General features: G+C 36.5%; 1 protein-coding gene across 1 annotated transcript in view; it reads left to right on the forward strand.

Annotated features, from left to right (window-relative positions):
* Positions 1-14,393, forward strand: part of Ars2 (arsenic resistance protein 2) — a 308,719-nt gene that overhangs the window by 73,535 nt on the left and 220,791 nt on the right. Inside the window, exon 5 of the mRNA XM_090386894.1 lies at positions 4,450-4,623. Within this exon, the coding sequence (XP_090243020.1) occupies positions 4,450-4,623 (174 nt within the window). The remainder of the gene's footprint in view (positions 1-4,449; positions 4,624-14,393) is intronic.

Genomic DNA, 14,393 nt, shown 5'->3' on the forward strand with positions numbered 1-14,393 from the left:
CTCTTAGAACAGCATTGGGTGCGTTCAGAACATCTCCAGTGCAAAGTTTATATATCGAAGCCCATGAACCTCCTCTAAATATCAGGAGAAAGATGTTGCTGTTAAACTATGCAATCAAGATCCAAAGCCAGGTAACCCATCCTAATTGGTCAATACTTCATGATCCGCTGTATATGACCCTGTATAGAAACAAACCACAGACAGTTCGGCCTGCTGGTATTAGGCTAAAACATCTAACAGAAGATTGGGATATACACTTCGATAAAATCTTGCAAGATCCTATAGATCCTGACCCTCCATGGTCTGTCATCATGCCATGTTGTGACAAGTATTTCCATCAGTGGGGTAAACACTCTCTATCAGACTTCACCATCCAACAGCTACACATTGAACATGCTCAACATTATCCTGACTTCTCTAAAATATATACAGATGGATCGAAGTCTGAGAGTGGATCGGGTGCAGCAGTGGTACTCCCTGATAAAATAATTTCTCAATCTCTTCCGACAGAGTGTAGTAGCTACACAACTGAATTATTTGCCATAAAGCTTGCATTAGAAAATGTCTTCCATATGTCAATTCAAAAGAGCATAATATACACAGACTCACAAGGTTCCGTATTAGCATTGCAAAACAATTCCCCGCCTACTCACCCGATATTAAAGCTCATCAAAACAGTTGATACGTCTTAGAGAGCATCAGGAAAAGGTTATCTTCTGCTGGATCCCAGGCCATACCGGAATACCAGGAATCAAATTGCAGATGATGCTGCCAAAAATCCATCCAGCCCAGCCCCAACGAATTCGCTAGTACCCGTCATAGATTATAAAATGAATATACAAAGAATATGTAAGGATCAATGGACTCTTCAGTGGCAAACACAATTCCATAATAAACTACTCCAAATAAAACCGTTACCAAAATTATGGGCTTCTAGCTCTATAGCAAACAGACAAGTAATTCTAGCCAGAGCCAGAATCGGTCATACTCATTTAACCCATCTGTTTCTTCTGTCAGGAAATGATCCTCCCCAGTGTAATCATTGTCATACACCACTCACAGTCAAACACATACTTCTGGACTGTACTCTATATTATAATGCTTGACTAATGTCTTTCAATTCTCTGTCAAATTTAAAGGAACCTTTGTCACTTCGCCATATCATAGGCGAAAATTCAAATCTCGCAGAATTCTTCTCCTTTCTAAAATGAATAAGTTGTATAACCGTATTTAACTGCTTCTAAATCAACAAACGCAGACAGTATGCACCACTTCCATAAGTGCAATATGGCCTAAGTAGCCATTGCACTTTAAACCCCAACAACAACAACAATAAAGGAACCACTCGGTGACAGTGATCACAATGTATTGATATGAGAATTACTTAAAGATGTAACTACCATCAAGGGAAGGGATTTTGGTTTCGTAAAGATGACTACAGGGATCTCAGACAGTTTTTAAATTCTGTGCAGTGGGATCAACTGATGATGTTATCAACATTGAATTCTAAATGGGAAGCCTTCAGGGACTTAATCTTGGAGACTATTAGACTTTTCATTCCCACTAAGAAATACTGTTCAAGGATTAGGCCTAAATGGATATCAGATGAATTAATTAGGCTCGTGTAAGAGAAGAAAAATGTATGGGGTGCATATAAATTATCAGATGACACAGAAGCCTGTGGCAGATATAAGCTTGTCTGTAATCAAGTCACAAAGGAGGTTAGGAAGGCAAAGGTAGATTACGAGAAATCTTTGGCAAAGGATGCAAAGAAAAACAGCAAAGAGTTCTTTACTTATGTAAACTCTAGAAGGAAAAGGATGACTCAGATTGGACCACTTAACATAGATTGGTTGGCTATTGATGATCATGCTCAGGTAGCTGATAAACTGAATGAGTATTTTGCATCTACATTCACACATGAGGAGTTATTCAATGGGAGGAATGCCAGAAGTTTATCAAACTCTAACAGGGAGCTACATTATTTTGTAATAACTGAGAGCAAAGTGGAGGAGAAATTGTTGAAGTTAACCATAAGAAAGGCATATATAACTGGGGTAGATGGGATCTATCTAGTTATATTAAAGGAGGCAGCAAAGGAAGTAAGCAAACCCTTAGCCATAATTATGAGAGCTTCCTTGGACTCAGTGGAGGTCCCCATGGACTGGAGGTGTGCAAATGTATCACCAATTCACAAAGGGGAGTTCAAAAGGTGAACTCCCCTTTGTGAAGTAACTATAGACCTGTTAGTTTAATTTGTGTTCTGGGGAAAATAATGGAGTCACTGGTTAAAGAAGCATTGCAGGATCATCTAGACAAGACTGCGGTAATAGTTAAGACACAGCATGGGTTTGTTAAAGGGAGATCTTGTCCGACTAATTTGATTGGATACTATGATGTGGTCACAAAGGAATGGATGCAAAAAAAATAATTTTGATATCATATACTTGGATTTCAGAAAAGCTTTTGATAATGTTGCACATGGAAGACTGGTGTACAAATTGGTGAGGTATGGCATTAAGGGTAAGTTGCTACCCTTAAAGTTGCTACCTAAAAGGGATAGTTGAGTGAGAGACGACAAAGAGTGGTATTCAATGGACACTGCCCTTCGTGGACAAATGTTATTTAGTGGAGTTCCCAGGGTTCGGTGCTGGGCCCATTGTTGTTTTGTGTATTAATTAATGATATTGATGAAGGTATATCAGGATTAATGTCCAAGTTTGCAGATGATACAAAGGTTGGCAGGGTTTTTAACGGCAGTAAAGACAGTATGCTACTCCAACTGGATCTAGATAAGTTGGGCAAATGGGCTGAGAAGTGGCAACTGAGGTTTAACATTGACAAATGCAAAGTACTGCTTATGAATTGCAATAAGTCAAGAGAAACATACCAATTGTATGGTACTACACTCAGGGAAGTGGAAAGTGAAAAAGACCTGGGGGTAATTGTGCAGTCAAATATGAAGTTCGCTGAGCAGTGTAGATGGGCTGCCATGGCAGGTCATGGGGGTCTTGTCAATGATATATAGGAATTTTGCCAGCAGGGACAGGAAGGTGATTATCCCGTTGTACAAGACAATGGTCAGGTCACACCTAGAGTACCGTATACAGGTCTGGGGGCCTCATTTTAGGAAGCATATAGAGTTGCTAGAATGAGTACAAAGAAGGGAAACAAGATTGGTGAGGGGACCAAAGGGATGCTCTTACCAAGAAAGGCTTAAGTTCTGCAAATTGCAGCACCTGGAAAGTAGGCACCTGCGAGGTGATCTGTTTGAGGTGCATAAGGCCTTGAATGGGTTCAGCAAGCTGAATGCTGATGGGATCTTCCTCTTGCTCAGATTAAGAACCTGAGGGGGCATAGATTGAAATTGAGGAAAGACAGTTGTAGAATAGATGTGTGAAAATTTGAAAATTTGTTAACCAGCGGGTTGTTGATTGCTGGAACTGATTTCCATCTGTTGTTGGGGAAATTGATAGCTTAAATAAATTTAAGGCTGAGCTGGACAGGCATTTAGAACGAATGTAGGGATGAAATGGGAGGGTATTTTTTTTTTTTTTTTTTTTTTGCTGATGCTGCATAAGCTTGCTTTCTTGCATCGTATGCCTCTACTAATGCTAAAATCTCAAAACTTAGTGCATTGCAAGATGAATTTGCATTGCTGAAGAAAGTGGATGTCCTAGAGACATAAAACTAAGGAATTGTCAGGGACTCAAGTATCTAATGACCTGCCTTGTGATGCACTCCCAATGAGGCCCATGAGCAGAATACTCAAGTACATATAGTTCTGGTAAAGAGGATTTAACCTGATTTAAGATTCCCTTATATTTTGCTGCACCAAAACCAATAACACTCTAGTTCAGTGTTACTGGATTTGATGATTGTCTTCAGCGTTGACAACATCACTGCATTGGTAAATTCTGCTACTGCCCATAACAGTGTTCCTGCTGCACAAGCACCTGTGATAATGCCTTTTGTGCAGTTGTTGATATCATCTGGCTTTCCAGTATTGATCTGTTATACTACATGATCCACCATGCCATAGATTTTTTCATTTTCCTACAACACGTGTAGAGGTGTCAGAATACTGGATTTTCTAATAAATTTTTAGAGTAGTGTATATATACATATGTTTTTTAATTAATTAATGTCATCTGAGGAACCCTGAAATTCCTTGTCATATAATCTGTGCACATTACAAAATCTACTGTTGAAAAAAAAGAAAGAAAAACACAATTGAAAGTAATTTAACTCATGTAGTTGTCTTGTGTTATATTTAAAAATATTGGAAATGATTCATTGCTTTGAAGCATGACTTGAATATCAATTTTTCATCCTTTAAATATTATTATAGAAGTTTTTAGTTTCTTCTGGTAATGCTTTTTGAGATGGTACTATATACATAAAATCCAAATTGATAATAATTGCCTTCATATATTGTATTTTCTATAGGGATGTAGAACCTGGTCTTACTCAACCTCCAATGATGACATTCAAGTACTTCTTAGCAAACCAAGATGATGGTATTGATGACCAAGAAGCTGTAAAAAAATATGGGGAATATAAACTAGAATTCAGAAGACAGCAGATTAATGAATTCTTCTTAAATCACAAAGAAGAAGAATGGTATGTATGCAAGTTTCTAAGGTTATCTTGTGCCGAGCAATAGGAGTTAAGCTTGTCGGGTATTAGACCTGACAGGTTTGATATGTGAGATATTAGAAGCCATTTGGAACAGACTTTAAGGTATTAGAAACCAGCTGAGCAGCCTTTATGTGTGAGACTATTTTTTTTTTTCCCTTTGTCTTTTGTTAATTTGAAGTTTTGAACGTTGTTTTATTTACAAACGTTTAACTTAAAGAAATTATGGTATTTTATCTATAATTATGGTATTTTAATTATGGAAATGTTTAGAATTATTTATTTAATTCTACATGTTTTATTTTTGTGCTTGAATTTATCATTAAGTTTTGGAGAGTCACAAGTTATGTATTAAGTGAGGTAACTTATGTTAGTAATGGATATCCTTTTGAACCTAGAATACCTTAGATAACCAAAAGCTCAAAAAATCCAAAAGCTTAAAACCAAAACACAAAGCACAACCAAAAGCTTAAAAATTTGCTGTTTTTTTATAGTCAAATACAAATAAATAGAAAGTAAGTACACTTTCAGAATTAATATATGAATAGTACAAAAACCGATTGCATTTCAAGATACGGTTCATTACATTGCTCTTTACTAATAATAATCCTGTTTACATCATATGCACCTTGATGAGTTGTTTGCTTCTATAAAAAAGTAATGAATGAAAATGAATGCTGATTATTTATTTATTTATTTATTTATTTTGTATTGTGAACTTTTAATATTAGTGATGTAGTCAACAGACTTTTACTGCATGTACAAAAAAAAAAAAACTATAACTAAATTTTAAAAAATAATAAAAAAAAAAATAAAAGGACGTAAGCAGCTTATGTGTTTCCTCCACATGTAGGTAGCTAACCAGGTAACCTGAATATCTCCAAGCTATCAGCCTCAAGGTAACTTATTCCAGTAATTAACAATTTGCTGGCTAAAAGAAACTATTGTTAACAGGAGAGATTGCTTCTACAGGGATGGGATACACTTAAATAGAAAGGGTGCAAGAATATTTGCTGATGCTATCGAGGCAGTGTTAGGTGGGTCGGAAAACTGCTAGCTTGGGGGGAGACAAAGACCAATAGATTGACAGTAGCCACTGGCAGAGGTGAAAGAGATTCTTGCACTGCTTCTATTAGAATGAGCAGAAGCCTGAAAAACAAGATGCATGGTATTTCAGAGACTGCTGGGAGCCATTGCGGTACAAGTAAACACATGGGTTGTGTTAGGGTAGCTAAGAATAGAAACAGGTGCAGGTATACTTGCGCGTACACCAATGCTAGGAGTTTAGTAAATAAATTTGATGAATTTGAGGTATTGCTCAAAACATCGAAGGCAGATATTGTTGGGATATCAGAGACGTGGTGTCACACAGATATAAGGGATGCAGAACTGCAATTTGGGGAGTACAACGTCTACAGAAAGGATAGACAGGATAGGAAGGGGGGAGGGGTTATGCTATTAGTTAAGAAACACATAAAAACCAAGGAAGTGAAGCCAGTCGACATTGCTGGACAGTGCAGTGTGGAGTCAGTTTGGTGTGACATAAGCATTGGGAGATCAAAATTGAGAGTAGGAGTGTGCTATAGGCCTAATGACTCTGATGAGTATAATAAGGAACTGTACAGGGAAATAGAGTGGGCCAGTAAATCAGAGAGTCTTATAATGGGAGATTTTAATTTCCCAGATATTGACTGGAATTTGGGGGCTGGTTACGCACACACTAGCAGGGCTTTTGTGGATTTATTGGATGATTGTTTTCTACATCAGCATGTTCGGGAGGCAACTAGAGGGAGTAATACTCTTGATTTGATTATCAGCAGTGATTCTTCATGCATTAAGAATCTGCAGATAAATGAACCACTAGGTGGCAGTGATCACAGTGTGCTGAAGTGGGATTTACTCAAAGAGGTAACTACCATTAGGGGTAAAGGAAAGGGTTATTGCTTCCATAAAGGCGACTACGATGGACTGAGACAGTATTTAAATTCTATACAGTGGGACCAACTGATGATGTTACCAACAGCAAATTCAAAATGAGAAGCATTCAAAGAACTTATCTTGGAAGCTACTAGGCTTTACATACCAACTAAGAAATATTGTTCAAGGTTTAGGCCAAAATGGATGTCAGATGAACTAATGAGGCATATGGCAGAGAAGAAAAATGCATGGGATACATACAAATTAACACATGACACAGAAGCCTATGATAGATACAAGTTGATATGCAACCAAGTTACAAAGGAGGTTAGGCAGGCGAAGGCAGATTACGAGAAATCCTTGGCAAGGGATGCAAAGAAAAACAGCAAAGAGTTCTTTACTTATGTAAACTCTAGAAGGAAGGGGATGAATCAGATTGGTCCACTTGATATTGATGGGTCAACTGTTGATGATCCTGCTCAGGTAGCTAACAAACTAAATGAATATTTTGCATCGACATTCACACATGAGGAGTTATTCAGCAAGGGGAATGCCAGAGGTGTATTCAACTCTAGCAGTAAGCTACAGAATCTTGAAATAACTGGGAGTAAAGTGGAGGAGAAACTGTTGAAGATAAACACAAGAAAGGCACCCGGGGTGGATGGGATCTATCCAGTTATATTAAAGGAGGCAGCAAAGGAAGTAAGCAAACCCTTAGCCATAATTATGAGAGCTTCCTTGGACTCAGGGGAGGTACCCATAGACTGGAAATGTGCAAATGTGACCCCAATTCACAAAGGAGGATCGAAGGCTGACACAAGGAAGACTAGACCTGTGAGCCTAACTTCTGTTCCAGGAAAAGTAATGGAGGCACTGGTTAAAGAAGCACTGCAGGATCATTTAGACAAGACTTCAGTTATAGCTCAGACACAGCATGGTTTTGTTAAGGGGAAGTCTTGCCTGACCAACTTGATTGGATACTATGATGCAGTCACAAAAGAACTGGATGCAGGGAATAACTTTGATATTATATACTTGGATCTTAGAAAGGCTTTTGATACTGTTGCACATGGAAGACTGCTACACAAATTGGAGCAGTGTGACATTGGAGGCAAATTGCTGCTATGGATAAAGGGGTGGTTGAGGGGGAGAAGACAGAGAGTGGTAATCAATGGACACTGCTCATCGTGGACTGATGTTATTAGTGGAGTCCCTCAGGGCTCAGTGTTGGGTCCATTATTGTTTTCTGTATTTATAAATGATATTGATGATAGTATATCGGGCTTAATGTCCAAGTTTGCAGACGATACAAAGGTTGGCAGGGTTGTCAAGGACACTACTGACACTATGCTGCTGCAACAGGATCTGGAAAGGTTGAGCAGATGGGCTGAGAGGTGGCAAATGAAGTTTAACATTGACAAATGTAAAGTACTACACATGGGAAACAGCAACCCCAGAGCAATGTATCAACTCTGTGGTACTACGTTGACAGTGGTAGAGAATGAAAGGGACTTGGGGGTGGTTGTGCAGGCAGATATGAAGTTCTGTGAGCAGTGCAGACGGGCTGCAAGAGTAGCTCATGGAGTATTGTCAATGATATACAGGAATTTTTCCAGCAGGGATAAGGAGGTGATTATTCCATTGTATAAGGCGATGGTCAGGCCACACCTAGAGTACTGTATACAGGTCTGGAGGCCTCATTTCAAGAAGGATGTAGAGCTGCTGGAACAAGTACAGAGAAGGGCAACAAGATTAGTGAATGGAACAAAGGGGTGCTCTTACAAAGAAAGGCTTAAGTTTTGCAAATTACAGTGTCTGGAGACTAGGCACCAGCGAGGTGATCTGATAGAGGTGTATAAAGCCTTGAATGGTTTAAGCATGCTCAATGCTGATGGGATTCTTCCTCTAGCTCAGAAAAATCACCTGAGAGGGCATAAATTCAAATTGAGGAAAGACAGATGTAGGATAGACGTGCGGAAATTTGCCTTTAGCCAGCGGGTGGTTGGTTGGTGGAACAGACTTCCATCCCTTGTGGTGGAGGTTGATAGCCTAAATAAGTTTAAGGCTCAGCTGGACAGGTATTTTGAACGAACAGAGGGGTGAAGTGGAAGTGGGTTTTTTTTTTTTTTTTTTTTGGCTGATGCTGCATAAGCTTGCTTTCTTGCATCAAATGCCTCTACTAATGCTAATGCTAATGCTAAATTTTAAAAAATAATAATAAAAAAAATAAAAGGACGTAAGCAGCTTATGTGTTTCCTCCACATGTAGGTAGCTAACCAGGTGACCTGAATATCTCCAAGCTATCAGCCTCAAGGTAACTTATTCCAGTAATTAACAATTTGCTGGCTAAAAGAAACTATTCTGCAATCTAGTGTAAATCGCTTTCTTCTTAGCTTTAAAATCATTTATAGTAATGAAAAGTTTGCCTTCATTAATTTTATTATTCTCTCTCAGAGCCTTATATACCTCAGTGAGGTCTCTCTCACTTGGCTGGTTTCCAAGCACTGTAGCCCATATATTCAAAGTATTTCTTCATATCGATGCCCTTTAGCAGCCCTCACCAAGTGGTTTGCCCAGCTTAAGACCTTTTTAAGAAGCTTGATATCTTTTCTTAGGTGCAGTCTCCATATTTGGACACAGTATTCCAAATGTGTAGTTTTTTTTTCATGGATGACTGCATTCTACGCCAACATGTTAGAAGGGTAATGAGAGAAAATAATATTCTTGATCTGATTATCAGCAGTCATTTGGTTTTTTATGGCACAAAGCCGACTAAGGCCAGCTCCCTTCTTAACAAGCATAGACCATGCTGAGAAAAATTTTACCTCATGAGCCTTACACAGTCTTTGTGGCCAAATTTATTGACAAGTCTTATGTATATTCTCTCTCCTGTCATGTCTGAGCTGAATTGCAGACTTTCAAATTTAATCCTAGCTCACAGCTTTTTTTTTTTTTTTTTTTCAACATTTCCATATATTTAGTATTAGTAGTAGCAAACAGTTCAAGAAAGCGAGCTTATATACATCGGTAATAAATTCAAGAAGATTGGTTTATCATTGTTGATTTATTTTTAGTCAATGGAATTAAAGAGAAAATACAAATATTGGTTTAAATATGCACCTGGTCACTCCTTGCTGCTGACTGGTGGGTGGGGAAGAGAGAGGTGGCCATTAGCTCATAGTGATGAAAAATTAGTAGACAACCCAATTATTTTATCTCTTATATAATAATCTATGGTTAGTTTATATAATAATCTAATGTTATTAGATTATTATATAATCTAATGTTTATATAATAATCTCTTATATAATAATCTAATGTTTCCTCAGAACAGGTGTGTTGTTGCTTTAAATGATCTGTATCTGTCGTAAACATTTGAAATTACTAGTAATTGCAATTAGTTATTTCTCTGAATTAATTTGATAAAACTTTGTAGCATTGTTTAGACCTAGCTATATGTGATAGGATCTTTCATTAGCATTAGAGATAAGTTAATAATATTAACTTTTGGAATCTGAATTGATACTGATTTTTAAAATTTTTTTTATTATTATTATTATTATTAGCAAAGTAATAAAAGGAAATAAAGCTTATACAGCATCAGCCAAAAAAAGAAAACAAATAGTCCCTTCATTTGCCAATTCCTTCCGATAATTCATCTGAATCTTTCAAATTTCCATAACACTAGATGAAAGTCTATTCCAACAACAAATTACTCTTTGAATGAATGTGAATTTCCATCCATCTATTCTGCAATCATCCTTTCTTGATATAAATTTTTCCCCTTGTATGTATCATCTGATTTGATTTACTTAACTCTTTAAAGCATTATACGCTTCAGTTAGGTCACGCAGATGCCTAGTTTACTGATGCCACGATTTACATTACCCTGGGAAAAATGCCAGTCTTTCTTGGTAAGAATAATGTTTCTGGCCCCAATTAACCTGGTTCTCTTCTCTTTCTAGCTCATCTATGTTCCTACTGAAATGTTTCCAAGCCTGTATACAGTATTCCAGATGTGGTCTAACCATTTATTTATATAATGAGAGAAACACATATTTTTCCTGCTGCCAAAGTTCTGGTTCAAATAATCTCTAATTAACTGCAAAGGATATTCTCCTGAAAAATACCATAATTTATGAAACTACAATCACATAGACAAAGGGTATTGGGAGAAAAGCAATAAATAAATATGCCAATAAAATATATGAAAAAAAAAAGTAACATTCATTGTGGAACTTAACAAACTTGTTGAGCACTCATGAGATGTTTAGAGGCTATAATAAAGTGGCTGTGACTGTATTTGTTGAAAATTTAATTTGCAACATGCATGGTAATTTAATATGAACCTAATTTGCTTTTTCCCTTTGTCTTACTTTACTAATACTAATATCGAATGGAACTATATAAATTTCAAAGCATCAACTTGGCAGCAAGAGCTACATCTCTTTGCTGTGTGTGTGTGTGTGTGTGCGTGCGTGCGTGCGCGTGCGTGCATGCGTGCGTGATTACAGACTGATTAAAGTTACACTCTAGTACCCTTTTCTGTTTTAACATAATGGATGCATGTGGGCACAAAAAAAAAACCTCCAGAATGAGTTAAAATTAACTGTATAACAGTAAAAGTGAAGAATTACCGTAATATGACTAGAGTGAGCTATGCTGTAGAATGCAGAGGTCAGGGATGAGGGTTTCTTAGACATTCAAGGGGTCTTGTCTACAGAAGCATTACAAAATATAAACATGTTACAGGTGTTGTAACAGATTCCACATTTTTTTTTTTTTTTTTTTTTTTTTATCCAGCTTAAACTTACATAGACTTCCTCTCATGTAGTATTAGTATTGGTAAGTGAGGCAAGAAAGCAAGTCTGTACAACATCAGCCAAAAATATAAATAAATAAATACATTAAATAAACAAAAAAAAAAAAAAAAATACTTCCCATATTATCTTTTCATTCTCTATAATAATTTTTCTAATTCCTCTTTAAATTTGTTCCAATTAGCCACTTCCACAATCACCTTTGGATTATGCCAGATTTTGTCCAAAAGCAAGGAAAAGAAGGGTCAAAATGGATTGCAGTGATAATTGCATTGTTACTGGTGATAAAATGTGGGTATACAGCTATAACCCCCATCCCCCATAAAAAAACAAAATTCCAGTCAATTTAGTGGAAGTCACTAAACTTGTCTTATCCAAAGACTCATGGGTCTAAATTACTCTGTACTTAGAACCTTGAATGTCCTTGGGTATCATGTGTTGAATGCATTGACAGACTTGATCAAATACAAAAACAGTGTTTCTTGGTTTTTGGAATAGTACCTTACCATTCGAGGTACTACTGTTCATCATGAATTTTAGAATGGTCAGTTGGTAAACCAGCCATATTATAAAGAAGTTCTGGTTTGATTAGGGGAAAAAGTTAGGAGAAAATGCCTGAGCTGTTTAAAAATTGTTGGTTGTTTCTCTTCCACAACAGTGCTCCAGCACGTACCGCACTCTTTATTCAAGAATTTTTGTCAAAAAAAAAAAAAACTTTTATAGTATTACTACCTTCATATTCACCTGATCTTTCCCTCTGTGATTTGATAGAATTTTTTTTTCTTCTCCAAACTCAAAACAAACTTGAAGAATAAAGATTTGATGATATTCCAACTATCTAACAGAAGATTGCTACCAGCTTATAGTCAAATACTTTAATTGTGACTGTAAGCTGATTAAAGGATAATAAGTAAGTATCCCAAAATTCCTGCCATTCTGGAGTGCTTCCAGAAGTTGCAGGAATTTTGGGGAACTTGTTTATCATCAGGGAGAAGCTACTTTAAAGGAGACTGCTTATAAAAGTGTTGTGTGCATCCTATTTTTTTTTGAAAAATAGTCTTAGAACAACATCTTGAACATACCTGTATACAGTGGGGCAGAGTCAGCTAAATCCTTACAGTGTTATAAAGACAAAATTTCTAACTATTAGAGGCTTAAATATTACACAACAGATTATTTTTGTAATGTAATGTGAATTGGATTAAGGGAGGTAAAAGTTGTAACGGGGGGGGATCTTAAATTCTTGTGTCACTGCACCGGACTGCATTTTATAATTAGAATAAAATCACTGAAATAACCAGAAAATTTTACTGGCAGATCCTGTTTGAGACATCCCGGTTCTAAGTATTCTCAATAACAACTTCTAACAGTTTCAATAACAGTGCTCAATAAGTGCCAAAGCAACACTTCTTGCAGAGTGAGCAGTAGATGTTCATCTGTAATTGTTTGAAGGCTGTCAATCATATTTAAATGCACAATTTTATTCACATCTGTGGGTAAACTTTTTACCCAGTTTTTCTTGTGCTGAGTCAATGTAATCATGTATTTCTATGACAGTTGAGTTCTAAAAATATTAACACTTAAGGCTTTGAATGAAGTTAATTATGCTCTTGATTCCTGGAGCATTAGTGCAATGTTGCTCTCTGCCCTCAACATTTGTTATAAGTTGTATTTTACTTGCACAATGGCTCCTCTGTATCCAGGTGGGAAGGAGCAGCAGTGCGTAGCACACGCTTCTTGATTAGACCGGGGTTCGAGTCCGTCACCACCAAATACGGAGGATGCAGAAAGGTCAGAGAATGGCCACCACTTATTCCCGGAGCAATATGGCCTTAGTTCCTTTTTTTTTTTTTTTTTATGCAAACCCCAAACACGAAAGGTATCAAAACCTATAGTACTTAGTACCGTGCATGGGTTGAAGGAGAAGTATGGGGGGAGGGGGATGCCGGAAACTTTGCTCTAGAGACTAAACATGGGTTTCACCACTTCAAGCCTCCAATAAGCAAAGTGGTGGTATTTCACCGGTTGATGAAAGTCATATACCACCTTAATTTGCTAATTCTCCTAAAAACCAAATAATAACAACAAAAACTTGCACAATGCATAAAAAATTAAAAAAAAAAAATAGTCCATTTTAAAATATATATATTTTTTTATAGATATAGTAATTTGATGACTCTAAATTATGGATTCTGAGTACCTGTTTTCCTACTTAAGCTTAAATCTGCCACTTGTATTGACCCCTTGATGAATACAAGTATTGGTAGGGCACAGAGATTGATGATATAATTTATTTTTGTAGAAAGCCAGTAGTGAAGTTTAATGATAAAATAAGCTTGTTTCTTCATAAATTCATATATAGGTTTTTTTTAATGCATATAGAGTAGTAGCATATTTGGATTATAATATAGTAATTCAATTTTAATAATTACATTTCAATAATAACTGTGTTAATTATGAATATAATTATTACTGTATAGGTTTTATAGACTGTTATGCACCTGATTGAAATTAGTTAAAAAATAGAACACAAGCATGCAGTATATAAACAATACAGGTAGAGGTTGGTAAATCTTCATTGTGTAGGTGACCTGTTTTGATCATAATTGTGGTTAAAGTGAAAGTTTGGTGGTCATAGTACTGCAGTGTAAACCCATAGACCAGTGATTTAGAAAAACTAGATTCCAAATTTAATGAAAGTGCTTTTATATTTTACTTTAAACTGTGTGAAACAAAGGTGGCTGCAGAAAAACATTTCACTATTACTCACATATACTGTAATAAACATTTGAATTTATCATGGTATATGTGAGTAATGTATGAGTCAGCAGGCAAACAAAAATAAATCTGAAGTCCTCCCTGCTCACACAAACTGACTTATACCAACAAATTACTCTTATTTTACCTGGAATTGCATTAAGTTTTTGTATGTGCTGATATAAGGATCCTTTGAACAGGTTTAGCCATCCAAATTTTCATAGGTTTTTGGATTTATGTACCTGCAGATATCTGTTGAAT

This window comes from Mastigoproctus giganteus, chromosome 12 (assembly GCF_048544385.1).
Source record: "Mastigoproctus giganteus isolate SK-2022 chromosome 12, ASM4854438v1, whole genome shotgun sequence".
Classification (NCBI taxonomy): Eukaryota; Metazoa; Arthropoda; class Arachnida; order Uropygi; family Thelyphonidae; genus Mastigoproctus; species Mastigoproctus giganteus.